The sequence below is a fragment of the Lepidothrix coronata genome, unplaced genomic scaffold (genome assembly GCF_001604755.1).
Source record: "Lepidothrix coronata isolate B3197 unplaced genomic scaffold, Lepidothrix_coronata-1.0 Scaffold115, whole genome shotgun sequence".
NCBI classification, from domain to species: Eukaryota; Metazoa; Chordata; class Aves; order Passeriformes; family Pipridae; genus Lepidothrix; species Lepidothrix coronata.
The window spans coordinates 2,710,175-2,723,416 of NW_016690295.1; the positions used below are offsets into that span (position 1 = coordinate 2,710,175).

The 13,242-nt window shown below is 42.2% G+C and overlaps 1 protein-coding gene and 1 long non-coding RNA gene across 2 annotated transcripts; one reads left to right on the plus strand and one right to left on the minus strand.

The window, feature by feature from the left end:
* Positions 1 to 2,925: 2,925 nt before the first annotated feature.
* On the minus strand, positions 2,926 to 10,706 carry LOC108502235. Its single transcript, XR_001876384.1, has 3 exons — positions 10,284 to 10,706; positions 5,036 to 5,155; positions 2,926 to 3,005 (listed from the first exon to the last, which is right to left on the minus strand). It is a non-coding gene; the product is annotated as an uncharacterized LOC108502235 (long non-coding RNA).
* Positions 10,707 to 10,749: 43 nt separating this feature from the next.
* CUNH11orf91 (chromosome unknown C11orf91 homolog) lies at positions 10,750 to 12,389 on the plus strand. The gene is made up of 3 exons (XM_017824972.1): positions 10,750 to 11,099; positions 11,151 to 11,262; positions 12,200 to 12,389. Exons 1-3 carry the CDS (start codon positions 10,884 to 10,886, stop codon positions 12,265 to 12,267), a joined length of 396 nt encoding a protein of 131 aa, XP_017680461.1. The 5' UTR covers positions 10,750 to 10,883; the 3' UTR covers positions 12,268 to 12,389.
* The last annotated feature ends 853 nt before the right edge of the window (positions 12,390 to 13,242 follow it).

Below are 13,242 nucleotides of genomic sequence, written 5' to 3' on the forward strand. Positions count from 1 at the left end.
GGAAAGGTCAAAATTATAAAAGGTTATACCATCTATTTGCCACCTCTACCTGGATCACTTTCTTATTGCAGCTCAGAATATGAATTGGGGAATAGGATCTAAGATGGCACTTGAATAATGTCATGATTATACAAAAGATGGTTTTTCTAAGCTCAAGGTACAAGATTTTCTTTCTGCTACATTATTCAAGCTTGGTCTGAGCCCCCACACTTTTCTGTAGTAATCTTCACCAGAAAAAAAAAATCAAACGAGGCATTTCTCAAATTGTCTTTCCTGGAGCGCATCATTCCATTATTATATTTTATGGAACTGACGCACATTCGGATGACATTTGTGCATATTCATTTTCGGATACCATTAACCTGATATATTTCTAGCTGCCTCTGTGCAAAGCCCCACTGCTGCACAGCGAAGAATCCCAGTTCGTTTGGAACCAGCCAGAATGAGGCACTTCCCAGCTGCCCGCCCTCCGCCCGGACCATCCATCAGAACCAAGCTTCCAACTGCAGCTCTTTGCGACAATCAAGAGAGACACCTGCTGGCAATAAAAGGAAAGAGCGCCGACCATGGACTATCAAGAAAGCACTACACATTTAATTACGTGGATTTATACTTACCCATGAAAATGAACTATTCGTGGCTACCCAATCTGCTGAAATCATACACTGACTTTCATTGCACCATTTCCCAGATGCATCCTGTTTCATTTATGATGCATTTCATCTGTTTATGTTGGATATCATTTGCTACATTATGCAGCTTCAAAAATGTCAGTGGGATGGATGCAGCTTAACACAAAAGGCATTTTATTTACCAAAAGGCTCGTACATCTGGTTTAAAGTTGGAATACGTGCTCTGAGTGCAAGGTATTTTATAGATACGAGTCCTGTAATTTCAACAAATGAATGACAGGATGCCATCCATTAACTATTTCATATATAGCAATTAATTGTAAATGATCAAGCTTTGATGATACTTTAACTAACGTCATGCACAGCAATGACATTGGCACCAAAGGAAGTATTATCATTGCCACAGCACCAGGGGGATGAGAATCCAGCCAGCCTTCCAAGGACGAAGCTAATTTTGCTATAATAGGGCCAAAAATTATTTTTAGACAACTTTCTTGTGGGCTATAAAGGAAAAAAAACCTAGTCCTTAGCCAAGACTTTAAAATCACATTTATCCACAGCCTTGTTAGCTTGGATTTGTTTAGCTTGTGGTTTAGTATTCATATTTTGAACTTTGTCAAGAGCCAAGGAGCAAAATGTGCTGCAGGTGTCGGCACATTGATGATTGTCCAGCAGGGCATTTCAAATAAACAGCAAGGCACAGAATAACCCACTGCTAGTGCAATATTGCTGATGCAGCTGCCTCATATTTGATTCCACCTACTTTTTAAAATTTCCAGCCTTCTTTTCCCAGCTAGGAAACAATGTCTTTCAGCCCTGCTCAGGAAGGAGCCCATTGTTCCACCACCTGCTGAAAGGTAGGAGAAAGTTCCATAAGGAACAGCTACAGTTCCCTCTCCAGGATTTATCCTTGGGTCTCCAGAAAACCCTTGTGACCAGACCTTCCATTTGCTTTAGGAATAAATCAGATTTCACGATATCTAATTTCTAGAAGCAACACTCTAGAGGGATACCTTACTACAACACACCTAATTCACAAAATCCTCTTCCTTGTGCCCTCCCCTCTCTTATTTCTTCTTCTTGGTCACATTCACAGACAATTGTCTCCTTTAACATTTTTGTGACCACATGGCAATAGCCAGCAAGTCTTCACTGTATTTTCCCTCCCTCTACCCCAAAACATGCTGAAATTAGATGACCTTTTTGCATTTTTGCTACAATTTAGTCCATAAAATAAGAAAACAGCAGAGGTGCCCCAGAATTATTTGAAAGCTCACCTTTCATTGTATTAAGGCATTGAACTATTGTTCAAATGAGTTAATTGAAATGATAGCTAAACAATTTTCCAAGAGGCAGCAGAAAATGAACGCTAACATACCTGACTAAACAGTAAAAAGCCCAAGAAATACTAATGCTTCAGGGAAAATATATTTTAAACAAAGTTAAAGCAAGGAGAGGAAAAAATACCTGAGCATTTCCCTTTAGAAGCTTTAAACTGTTTTCAATTATTTTAATAATTTCAGCTACATAATAGAAAAATCACTTCTATGTATATAACTGCAAGAGTCCTCCTAGGGTTCATTACTAAATCAGTCTGGGCTAAAAAGCCCAGTCCTACTTTTTGTCATCTCTCTCCCAGGTTAGGAGAACTTTAAATCCTTGATTTTCAGAGCTTTACTCCAATTCTTTACATCCACCATGATCCACATCATCATCATCATCTAAACAAAAACCAGGCTTGTTTGTCAAAAGTGACCATCTTACATGACAACAGGCTATCCATCAGAATTAGTATTTCTGAGAGAACTACTCCTCACTTTAGATAATCTGTATTTTTGAATGTGTGCCTAGAGGCACAGTTACTGTCTGAAACACACTAACTCTAAATGTATGGATTATAATCTCACTGCTGAGAAACTGGAGCTTCAGCCAAGCGTGTCAGTGGTTCTCAGGGAGCTAATGATTAAGGTGATCTTACATCTGCTCTTACAGGCAGGAGCACTTGGTGATTTTTTTCAAACTCTTATGTTTATTAAATAGAATTGGCTTGACATGATGATGGATGGTCACTCCTTTAAAAATAAAAAGTTATTTTGTTACTGATTTAGTGTATTCTCTTTTCTCCTCCAGATTCTTTATACACAGGGTTAACCTCTCTGCTGGATCATTTGGTTTTTCATGATAAACTACAGAAGAAATATAAAGGAAGAACTGCCAAATGCACTGCTACAGCAACCAGCTAGCTGTAAAGTTATCTTCCAGTAGAAGAAATGAGGTCACAGCAGCTGAAGATGGAACTGCACACAATCCATTTAAGCCATGATATACTATCTATATAGTCCATAAGTCTTCCAAATACTTCAACTGATAGATCTTAAAAAAAAAAAGAAAAAAAAAAAAGAAATTCAACAAACGACCATAACCATCCCAAAAGCCTCAGACATGGCTAAACAATAAGGTCATGATTTTTCCTAAGAAAATAATGGCCCTACTGTAAATCTGTTTAAGATTCACATGATTTAAGCTTTTATAATAACAGAGGAAAGTTAAATAATCAGTCAACATACACCAGTTGCTAGTCCTCTTTATGAAATACATATCTTGTTTGTACACCTTGAGAAAGCAACCTTAAGTGGCTGCAAAGAAAATGCTGCTTTTATCATCATTTCTGTTCATCAATGCATGGCACTCATAAGGGCGAGCAAAGGCATATTGCACTGAAGTACTTCAATGACATTTTTGCTCTGAATCAGCTGTATGGTGAAAATGACTCTTAATGAAACTCATTGTACCATTAGAATACAGTTTCACTGCAATCACCGTGCTTTTATGTTTGGCATGAGCCAGTCTCCATTATTCTTAGTTAATGTAAGTGGCGCAGATTGCACTTGCTGATATGATTTCACATTCCCTGATAGGCTGGGCTGCAGCTCTGAAGAGACTCATTAGTGAGACCACTCACATTCCAATGCTCCTATAATTAGAAACTATCTACATCTCCAAACTTTGGCAATTCTAATCCTGAGGATAACCAGGATAACCTATCTTTTACAGTAACCATTGGCAAGTATTAAAAAACCTCACTTTATATGCCACTACCACTTACACAGTTCTGAAAATATATTACACAATGCTGACCCTCAAAGATATAGCGAGTTTTAAGCACAGTGCTCAGTCCCTAATTATAGTGTAAACTAAAAAAACCCAAATCTTACAGATCCATGCAAAGGCTTTTTTTGTTAATGCCTATTTGAATTAAGTTATGAGCATATGCATATCCACAGTGAAATCCATCCGAATTTTAGAGGCAGAAAATATCCCAAATAAGCTTTGAGGACTATAAATCACACCTGATATCTGAAAAAAAACCACAGATTTATGACAATGTCAACTCCCATCACAGAAATAAAATATTTGGGCGACACGCAGATTCTCTTTCGACCTCTTTCAATTCAAAACAGAAAAAAACAAAACATGAAATCCATTTGAAGACTGCTAAGCAAACTTGATTATTGTCAACCCTCGTAGTGCTTATTGAGCCAACACTAAATGGTTCTGCCATCGGAATTTCAAAAGGTGCTGGGAGTATGGCATATGAACAGCCAGGAACAAGGCATGAGACTGCCTTCAGGATTATTCAAGAGTTCTATTATTTCAAAGCTGGAATGGATTGGGATCTCGTTATTTTTTTTATGTGGTGAACTGTGCCTTTTTTATGCAACCTTACCTGCTGTGATGACTCATTTTGGTAGCACTGAACCCAGATCTCTAGCCTAACGCTCAGTGGAACTCAGCTTTCCCATTCCACAGGGGGTCTCATTACTTCCTTTAAATTGTCAAGTACACAACTGAAACAATATAGTCTCCAGAAAAGAGACAGGCTATAAAAAATTACATTTCAGAAACGAGGTCATCCTAGAGCTATATTTGGTGGCAACAAACAGGGTTTGACAAAGATTTATGTTTAAAGCAAAAGCACCCATCATTAACTCAGATGCAAATAAGGCTAATGAAAGTACTTACCTGCTCAATTAATATGCAGATGTTACTCTGCTCTATCAAAATAACTTAATTCCTTCTCCATCATCCTACACATACTCACAGAGAAGCTAAAATGCATAAATCCAAGGAATTTCAAAAGAACTTTTCAGAGAGCCTGCAGGTAGATCAGTTTTTAATGCTGCTTTTATTTCATTTGTAGAACCTGCAGCACTTTGTCTTGTAAAAATGTAGTATCTAAACCACTCCTGAAGCCACTGGATTCCCATTCCCAACACTCCTTAGAAGAACAGGATGTAATGGCAAAGAGGAGAAAACCCTCAAAACATACAAAGCTCCCCCAGTTACCAGATTTGAATGCCTTTGGGCAACTCCTGTTTTCCAGAAAACTTCTTGTTTCTTACCTCATATTGTGTTCTTGGAATAAGGCAGGTGTTTTGAACTCAGTAACTCAGAAATCATCAGAGAGAGGCAGAGCGTCATGGTTCCTCTGCCAAAATCTCCAACTTCTGTGACTCACCACACTATAAACACGTATAAGATTGAAACACCAGCACTGAAAAATAGTTTGATTTATACTTTCTAGCCAAAACAGCAGATTTTCTTCATATCCTAAAGACTGGCATAGACTCACCTGAAAATTAAAAATTCATTTCTTACACAGCTAGTGCTTTTTGCATTTCTGCTAATCAGTCCAAATTTCTATTTCAGGCACTTAGTCTCCGGCTAATTTTGTGTTTCAATTGAAAATTCATCTCTTAAAAACTTTTTAATTAGCACTTCTTTCAAGTTGTATAATTGTTAATTAGTTGCTCTCTGTTAATTTTAAGTTTGCTGGCACAGTGCTTTGAGACTTTATAAATAGCCCACTTCATACTGGTTTGTATTATTGTAATGTGGCACATCTAGCAGGGCAGAGATGCATCAGGGAAGGGAGTGGCATTCCTTTGAAATCCATATCACTAATAAATCCTACAGATTATAAACTGAAACCAGTATGAACTCAGTAAAAACAGTTAGATTGTATTATTAGCAAATAATACAGATTATTGTGGTAGGTTAGCCCTGGGTGGACAACAGGTAGCCACCAAAGCTGCTCTATCACTTCCTTCCTCAGCTGGACAGTGGAGAGAAAATGATAAAAGGCTCATAGATTGATATATGGGCAGCAAAAAACCACTTAAAAGTTACTCTCATGGGTAGAACGGACTTGACTTGGGGGAAAATAATTCTAAATCTGAGCAGGATATTGTGAAATAAAAACAAGTCTTAGAACGCCTTCTCCCCATGCCTCCTTTCTTCCCAGGCTTAAGTTTACTAACAATTTTCTCTACTTCCTCTCCCACAGCAGCAAAGGGGACAGAGAATGTGGGTTGTGGTCAGTTCATCACACATTGTCACTGCTGCTCCTTCCTCCTCACACCCTTCCTCTGCTCCAGTGGGACCCACAGGAGATAGTCCTTTGCAAACTTCTCCAAACTGGGTCCGTTCCGCGGGGTGCAGTCCTTCAGGAACAGGCTGCTCCAGCGTGGGTCCCCCATGGGGTCACAAGTCCTGCCAGCAAACCTGCTCCAGCGTGGGTTCCTCTCTCTGCCACGAGCCTGCTCCAGTGTGGGCATCCCACAGGGTCACAGCCTTCTTCAAGTGCATCCCCTGCTCCAGCATGGGCTCCTCCACAGGCTGCAGGTGGATCTCTGCTCCCCATGGACCTCCATGGGCTGCAGGGGCACAGCTGCCTCCCCACGGGCAGCACCATGGGCTGCAGGGGAACCTCAGCTCCGGCACCTGGAGCACCTCCCCCTCCTCCTTCTGCCCTGACCTGGGTGTCTGCAGGGCTGTCCCTCTCACATTCTCACTCCTCTGTCCCAGATGCTGTTGCACAGCAGTCTTTACCCCTTCTTAGATATGCTAGTATGGAGCCACCACCAATGGCACCGTTTGGCTCAGCCTTGGCCAGCAGCAGGTCCACCTTGGAGCCAGCTGGTGTTGGCTCCATTAGGGAGAGGAGAAGCTTCCAGCAGCTTCTTCCAGCAGGTTCTCACAGAAGCCAGCCCTGTAGCACCCCACTACCAAAACCTTGCCATGTGAACCTAATGCACTTACTAAAATTATTCCAATCTACATTAATACATTGTGGTAGTAGTCACATGTCTAAGTTGGGTTTGGGTTGAACTACACCAACAACTTTTCAAACAGAAACAAGTGACAAATGACACGCAGTACAACAGTCAAAAAATATTAAGTACAATAATTGAAAAACATAGTATGACTCTTCTACTCATCATTAAGAAACAGCAAGACAAATGTCACAAATGTGAGAGACAACATGGAAAAGGAGCAGAAACAAACAGGGGGAGAAGGAAGGTCACAGCTCGCTGCCTGCAATCCCATGCTTTGCAAGTACAGCACAGTAGTGCCTGTAGAGATTTTTAGAAGCTTCTCCCCTAGAAAGGAGAAAATACAGCAATTTTTGCTGGAGAATCTGAATGACAGACAACAAAGGCTGCGAATTTGGGAACTGAAAGTGGAAAGTTGGTATAAAATATACTATTGGACCATCCAGGAACTCCAACATAATTAAATCAACTAAAAAGGCAGGAAAAAGACAACTAACCTAAAAAGCTAAACTAAAAAGAAGAGATGGCAGAATATCCATGCTGGAAGGCCTCAACTGAGTGCAAAAAAAGAGTGATCTACTAGTATATATTTTAAATAACACATCAGATGTTAAATCTAACTTTTTGCAATAACTTTTGATGGCATCTCAGGGATGAAAATTTGTGGGTTTTTTTTAATTGACATCAAAATTCACTGTAAAAGCAGAAGAGCTGTAGCTTTTGTGGCTTTTACAGACATGTAAAGCAACTTGTGTGAAAACATGAATTCATGCACGTACACACAACATTCCGAGTATCAGTAGTTATTGTCACTAACATTGCAGAATAACTACTATTGCAAATAACGTGAGAATATTTTAGCTGCCCTCAGACTTCATAACTTTAATTCACTATTCTTAGTTTCTCTCAACAGAAAAGTCTTTCAAAAAGCTTTTACATACTGTAGAAAAGAGGTGGCTGGAATACTGTCACTACAGCCTTTGACGGCTAGATGAGTAAAAGACTTGTTTCTCCAAAATTAACACTTTCACAAGCACTTCAAATATCAGCACTTAAATACACGGAGATGAACCCGCTAAATCTGATAAATCGTGGCTCGCTACCAAGTGTATGTGTTTGCCTCCCTCTACCGGATCACATGTGTATAGCTGCTGGCCGAAAAGCACACACAGACATCTTTTGTGTCAAAACTCCGATCTTTGTATCATTTAAACACAGGATTAAATCATCCCAATTTTGGAAACAGATTTTCAACGCCCAAGGTGAAGGCACTCGCCTGACCTGTATAAATAAGGCAATTTTATCTTTGTTAAAAGCAGAGTTTTTCTCACGTCTCACAGCATGACGTTCTTGAGGGACAGAAAAGAACTGTCTGAAATTCAACGAAGGCAAAAAGGTCCTGCACCTGGGGGAGAATAACCCCGCGCACCAGCACAGGCTGGGGGCTGACCTGCTGGAAAGTAGTTCTGCAGAGAATGAACTGGGGGTGCTGGTGAACAACAAGCTGTCCAAAATCTGATACAAAATGATGAAAGAAAAATGCTAGAAAAAGTGTTATCAGTACCCGTGAAGTTACAACACTTGTATTATGCTCTTTCCTTCAAAAATTTGCCTCTTTGGTGAACACAAGTACCTTCCTCTTATTTCTCAGCGCAGTTTTGCCCTTTTAACCCCTTTCAGCTGAAAATCTACATTCTCTGTTTGAAAAGAGTTACTTTTCTCTTTTCACTAAGACAGATCTCCAGAAACTTACAATTGCTGCAATGGATCAGGGCCAAGACCGACCTTGAGGTTCTTGGCATTCTACCCCTGCTGTTTGTAATAAATGACCACAACTTCACAATACACACGAGTGTTAATGAATATCCACATTCTGCCTCTCCAAAATGAAGTACATATACTGGCTTTAACTCTGAAATATTGCACTAATAACTCTTATCAAAATGCTTATCCATAGCTATCCATGTTTTCCATATAAGCACTTTTAAAACTGCAAGTTATACTGCAGAAATCCTTGATGGTGCAATGGCAAGGCCATATTTACTCTACTGTGGTGACAGAAAAGGCTCACAGAAGAAAAAGTTCAAATTCTGCTATTCAAAGTATCACTGATTTAAAAGTAGATCAATATTACCCCGAAGTGAATTGCACCCACAAAAGGGAAACCAAATTAGAGCATAAACAAAGACACATTGAATCAGATTCAAATAAAATAGCAATGTGGTTTGCATGTTCAAAGATAAAAAGGAACTTATGAAAGATAAGTGGAAGCACTGGGCTTTCTGCTGGTTTCAGAAGCTGGGCTCCCTGCAAATCCTGCACAAGCACTGGTTTGCTTTCAAAAGCAACCCAAAAAGATCTAGTTAAGGAAAGGTTATTAGCTTTTACTATACATTCTCAAATCACCATGGAAACAAAACCAGACACTTGCAGGCGCTGTGTCCACCTAGTGCCTGGGCTTTCTCCTCACATCATCACACAGAATGAACTGTACTGGTGGTTCTTGTCTAATCTACTGAGAACTGAGGGGGAGGAAATCTTGTTATCAGACTTCTCGTCTGATCAGTTTTTATTTTATTTTAATTTTTATTTTTATTTCAAATATGTGTGTTCCATTTACAAAATATGCAACCTGTACCAGTATTATACTGGTACTGGAATTTTAGTTATGTAAGCAAGTGAGCCTTGGCTCCAAGTCCGAGCACACTCCCTAAACAGTGCACATTAAAATAAAATACTAAGTGACTCCTGACACTATTTTTCTGTCCCTACCCCTTTTCACAACACTGACTGTCACTCTTGTGACATCTGTGCATCTGTAGATCAGCCGAGTTTCAAAACATTCACATCAGTATCTGCTCACAGCACAGAGCACTACAGTTAAAGTATACAGAAGTCCAGGTTCTAGAAAAACTTCCCATTTTATTCAAGGGAAAGCTTTAAAAACAGAATTTACTTCAGAGCACATAGCAGTCGTTTCAGGGTTGTGCATTGCTGAAGTCTGCTCAAGGCTGTGTTACTACTGCAGTGGGCTTTTCACCTCGTTTTAAGTGAATTTACCAATTGTAACTAATCTCCACAGCCCCTGCAGTCATCAGTCCTTTACCAGAAGCACTGGTTTAGCACCTCTCTTATTAGGGTTGTGCAAAACACCTGGAGTCGGCTTAAATCCATCCCAGAAGTCCTCCTGCTGAAAGCCAGAGAGGTTCTCTTTGTTCTGAGCTCCACAGCAGTATTCAGCAATGCCCCACTAGCTGCCCAGGGCTGGAAAGGGGTTGTCATATTTCATGGAAAAAGCTAAGGCTAAAGAAATAGCAGCCAAATAGTATTAATGACAAGTCTCATCCCGAAACACAAAAAAAATCATGGAAGATTATATTTTTTGAGGGGGGTGGGAGGGGAACCCCTACTCCCCCAAAACCTTATAATCCTGAACATCAGATACGCAGGGCATTATCCAAATGCTAAACTTTGGGCTAAACTTTGGCATTATCCATGAGCAAGCACCCGAAGACGAAATTTTCCCTAATCTCACCACCAACATCCTTCCATCGTCAGTCCATGGCTCCTTTCTTTCACAAACAGCCTGAAGATAAACTTCTAAAAGTTAAAAGACTTTTGGGAGAACGCCTTCCTGGCTTCTTTTACCAAAGGCAACTGTCAGAGCCTAACGCGCCCCTGAAACACCACGTTCCCGGCTCAGAAATAAAACCGCTGGGTGAAAACACCTGCCCTTCCATAAGGGAACTCCGCAGCGCCGGGAAAGTGCGCTCTGCCGTGCGAGACAGACGCCGGGAGGCTAAGAACTCGGGACAGAGTTGTTTTTTTTTTGGGGGGGGGGGGGGAGGAGAGAAGGAGAGGGAAGGGAGAAGGAGAGAGAAGGGTGAAGGAGGGGAAGGAACGGGGGTCCCGAGACCAGCCCCGGGCGCCTCGAGGCGGCGGCGGCGCCTCGGGCACAACCGCCGGTACCGCCCGGGGCTGGGCCGGGGGTTCCTCGGGCACAACCGCCGGTACCGCCCGGGGCTGGGCCGGGGCTCCTCGGGCACAACCGCCGGGGCTGGGCCGAGGCTCCTCGGGTACAACCGCCGGTACCGCCCGGGGTTCCTCAGGCACAACCGCCGGTACCGCGGCCGCCATGACCGTGCAGCGCCCGTCGTGGCCGCCGCTGTACTTCCCGCACTTCCACGGCACCGAGCCCGTGCCCCGCCCGGCCGGCGGCCCCTGGGCGCCCCTCGCCGCCATGTGCTGGCCCTGGCAGCCCCTGCCGGCCGCCGCCGCCGCGGGGCCCCCGCCCCGCTACGCCGCGCTGGCCGCGCCCCTCGCCCCGGAGCCGCTGCGCCCCTGCGGCCCCGCCGGCGCTGGGGCGCGGGGGGCGCGGGGAGGGGGCGCGGGGCGGGGGCGGCCGGCGGAGCAGCTGCAGCTGCAGCTGCAGGAGGAGATGTGCGAGCTGGGCATCCGCCTCAAGGAGCTGGAGCTGGCGGCGCTCGTCGGGGACGGCTTCGACGCCAGGCAGTGTGCGTCCCGCCCGGGAGCGGCCGGCGCTGCTGGGATGACACCCCCCGCCAACCCCCCAGCGCAGCCCGGCCGCAAGGGCAGCAGGTCCCCCCATCACCCTGGAAGGGTGGTCTGTGCCCCGCAGCAGCCCAGGGGACACGGCACGGCTGGGCGAGCACAGGGGTGCAGGCAGCAAAAGCACTGTCCCAGCTCATCTTCCCGGGCTGAGGGCACAAGTTAAGGGAGGCGTAAGAATTAGGGATGCAGTTACAGTTGCGCAAAGGCACAGACACCACCACCCCCCACCTCTCCGAGGTGTTAACGAGAAAACAACGCAGAATCAGAGGGAGTTTGTACGTGCAAAATGTGTCCGCTACTAATGAGACCCTACGGTTGTAAATCGCATCGACGTGGAATAAACGCCACTGACGGCCACAGATAGATGGAGGGCGGGGGGAACCCGAAACAAGCTAAACTTTGGCATTTTAATTTTATAACCCGCTGGCCGTGAAGGAAATGCAAGAAATAAAATAGTTCATCAGGTCGTGATACTTTAAGAGTTCCAGCAGCGAGGCCAACAGCTGTAAGGATATGATGCTCCTCATTTCCTTCAGGGCCACGGGCTGCTAGTCAGGAAACCTTCAGCAGTGCAAAGGTTACAAGAACACAGAAAAAATGTGCATCAGATATACACATTTGAAGGAAGATCTCAAAGACATTCTGATAGGTAGCTTGCATATATTTACTTTTCAGAACAGGAAATTAATAGTTTTTTCCCTTGTTATAGCAAATGTTTTTTCCATTTTAATACCTATTGTTTTGAGAAACTGTAGGTTTCAGATATTTCCTAGACGAGTTATTGTAAGGAATATTATTAGTTTGCTTAATACATTATTTGATTTTCTCAAAAGTATTAATGACAAAATTAATGACAAATTATGTTTTATTCCTGTTTAGATAAACTTCTGAAGGCACTGGAAGAAAAGAAGATACAAAGCATGAAAGCACTGCAGAACCTGAAATAATAGCCACCAACACGATGAGGATTATTTCAGCTGAATATTCTGCCACTATATCTCTATGGAGTATTTTAATGGACCTTCAATAATGGGTTTCTACTTATTAAAAAATATAGTATATTGTTGCATTTTTTTGTTTATTAATTGTCTAGCACTAGTTACTGATAACACTACTGTATATTTTACCTTTTTTTTTTCTCCAGTAACTATATGTAGACAGGATGCATAATATTGTCTTCAAAACCACTGTGAAATTAACACTGCTGTTTTCAGGATTCCCAGCACTCCATTGATGGAGATATGTGTGGCCAGGAAACGCAGTAACTGTAATACAAAATATAGTGGAGGTTTTTTTGTCTTTTAGTTCTAAGTACATTAAGTGCAACTTTGAGTCAATAGGTATGGTCAAAGGTCTATACCTCTAAGCCAGCTCTAAAAAACTTTCATGTTAGCATAAAAATCTTTTGTTACAATCACAGTCTTTAGTCTACCACAAAATTACGGAAGTTATGGCTTGAGTTAGTTTTTAACAGAATAGTCATATAACATTGATTTTCAATTAACATTTTATTGTTGTTTTAGGAATAACTGTGCTTAGGCTAAAGCAGTAGTTTTGAAGTGACAACATCCTTATGTTTGGAAGGCACATCCTTTCATGAGGAAAAATTAAAGATCTGGGGAACATTTACTGTTCAAAAATAGTGCCATACATGGCATGGAGAATAACCTCACAAAGTGGTAAACAGGCTCATCAGACTGATAAAAAGATACCAATTACTTTTTCCTATTCTAATTCTAGAGCAGTAGGTGGCAGCATGAAATAATAAAGTTACTGACCCTGAAGCTGTCATATTTTGGCAAACAGCTTTATTTTTAAGTCTAATATTTTAATCTGTGGTTTTCTAAACTGTGTTCCAGTTGCTCAACTGTGAAGCGTTTTAACACAATACGATATCAAAATTTTATTTCCTATTACTGCTT

Bases quoted from the DNA above. Each gene is read 5' to 3' on its own strand.
- CUNH11orf91 (XM_017824972.1), top strand. From the start codon at position 10,884: ATGACCGTGCAGCGCCCGTCGTGGCCGCCGCTGTACTTCCCGCACTTC. The intron at 11,100-11,150 runs GCCGGCGCTGGG...GGGCGGGGGCGG, and splicing joins CGCTGCGCCCCTGCGGCCCC to CCGGCGGAGCAGCTGCAGCT. The intron at 11,263-12,199 runs GTGCGTCCCGCC...ATTCCTGTTTAG, and splicing joins CGGCTTCGACGCCAGGCAGT to ATAAACTTCTGAAGGCACTG.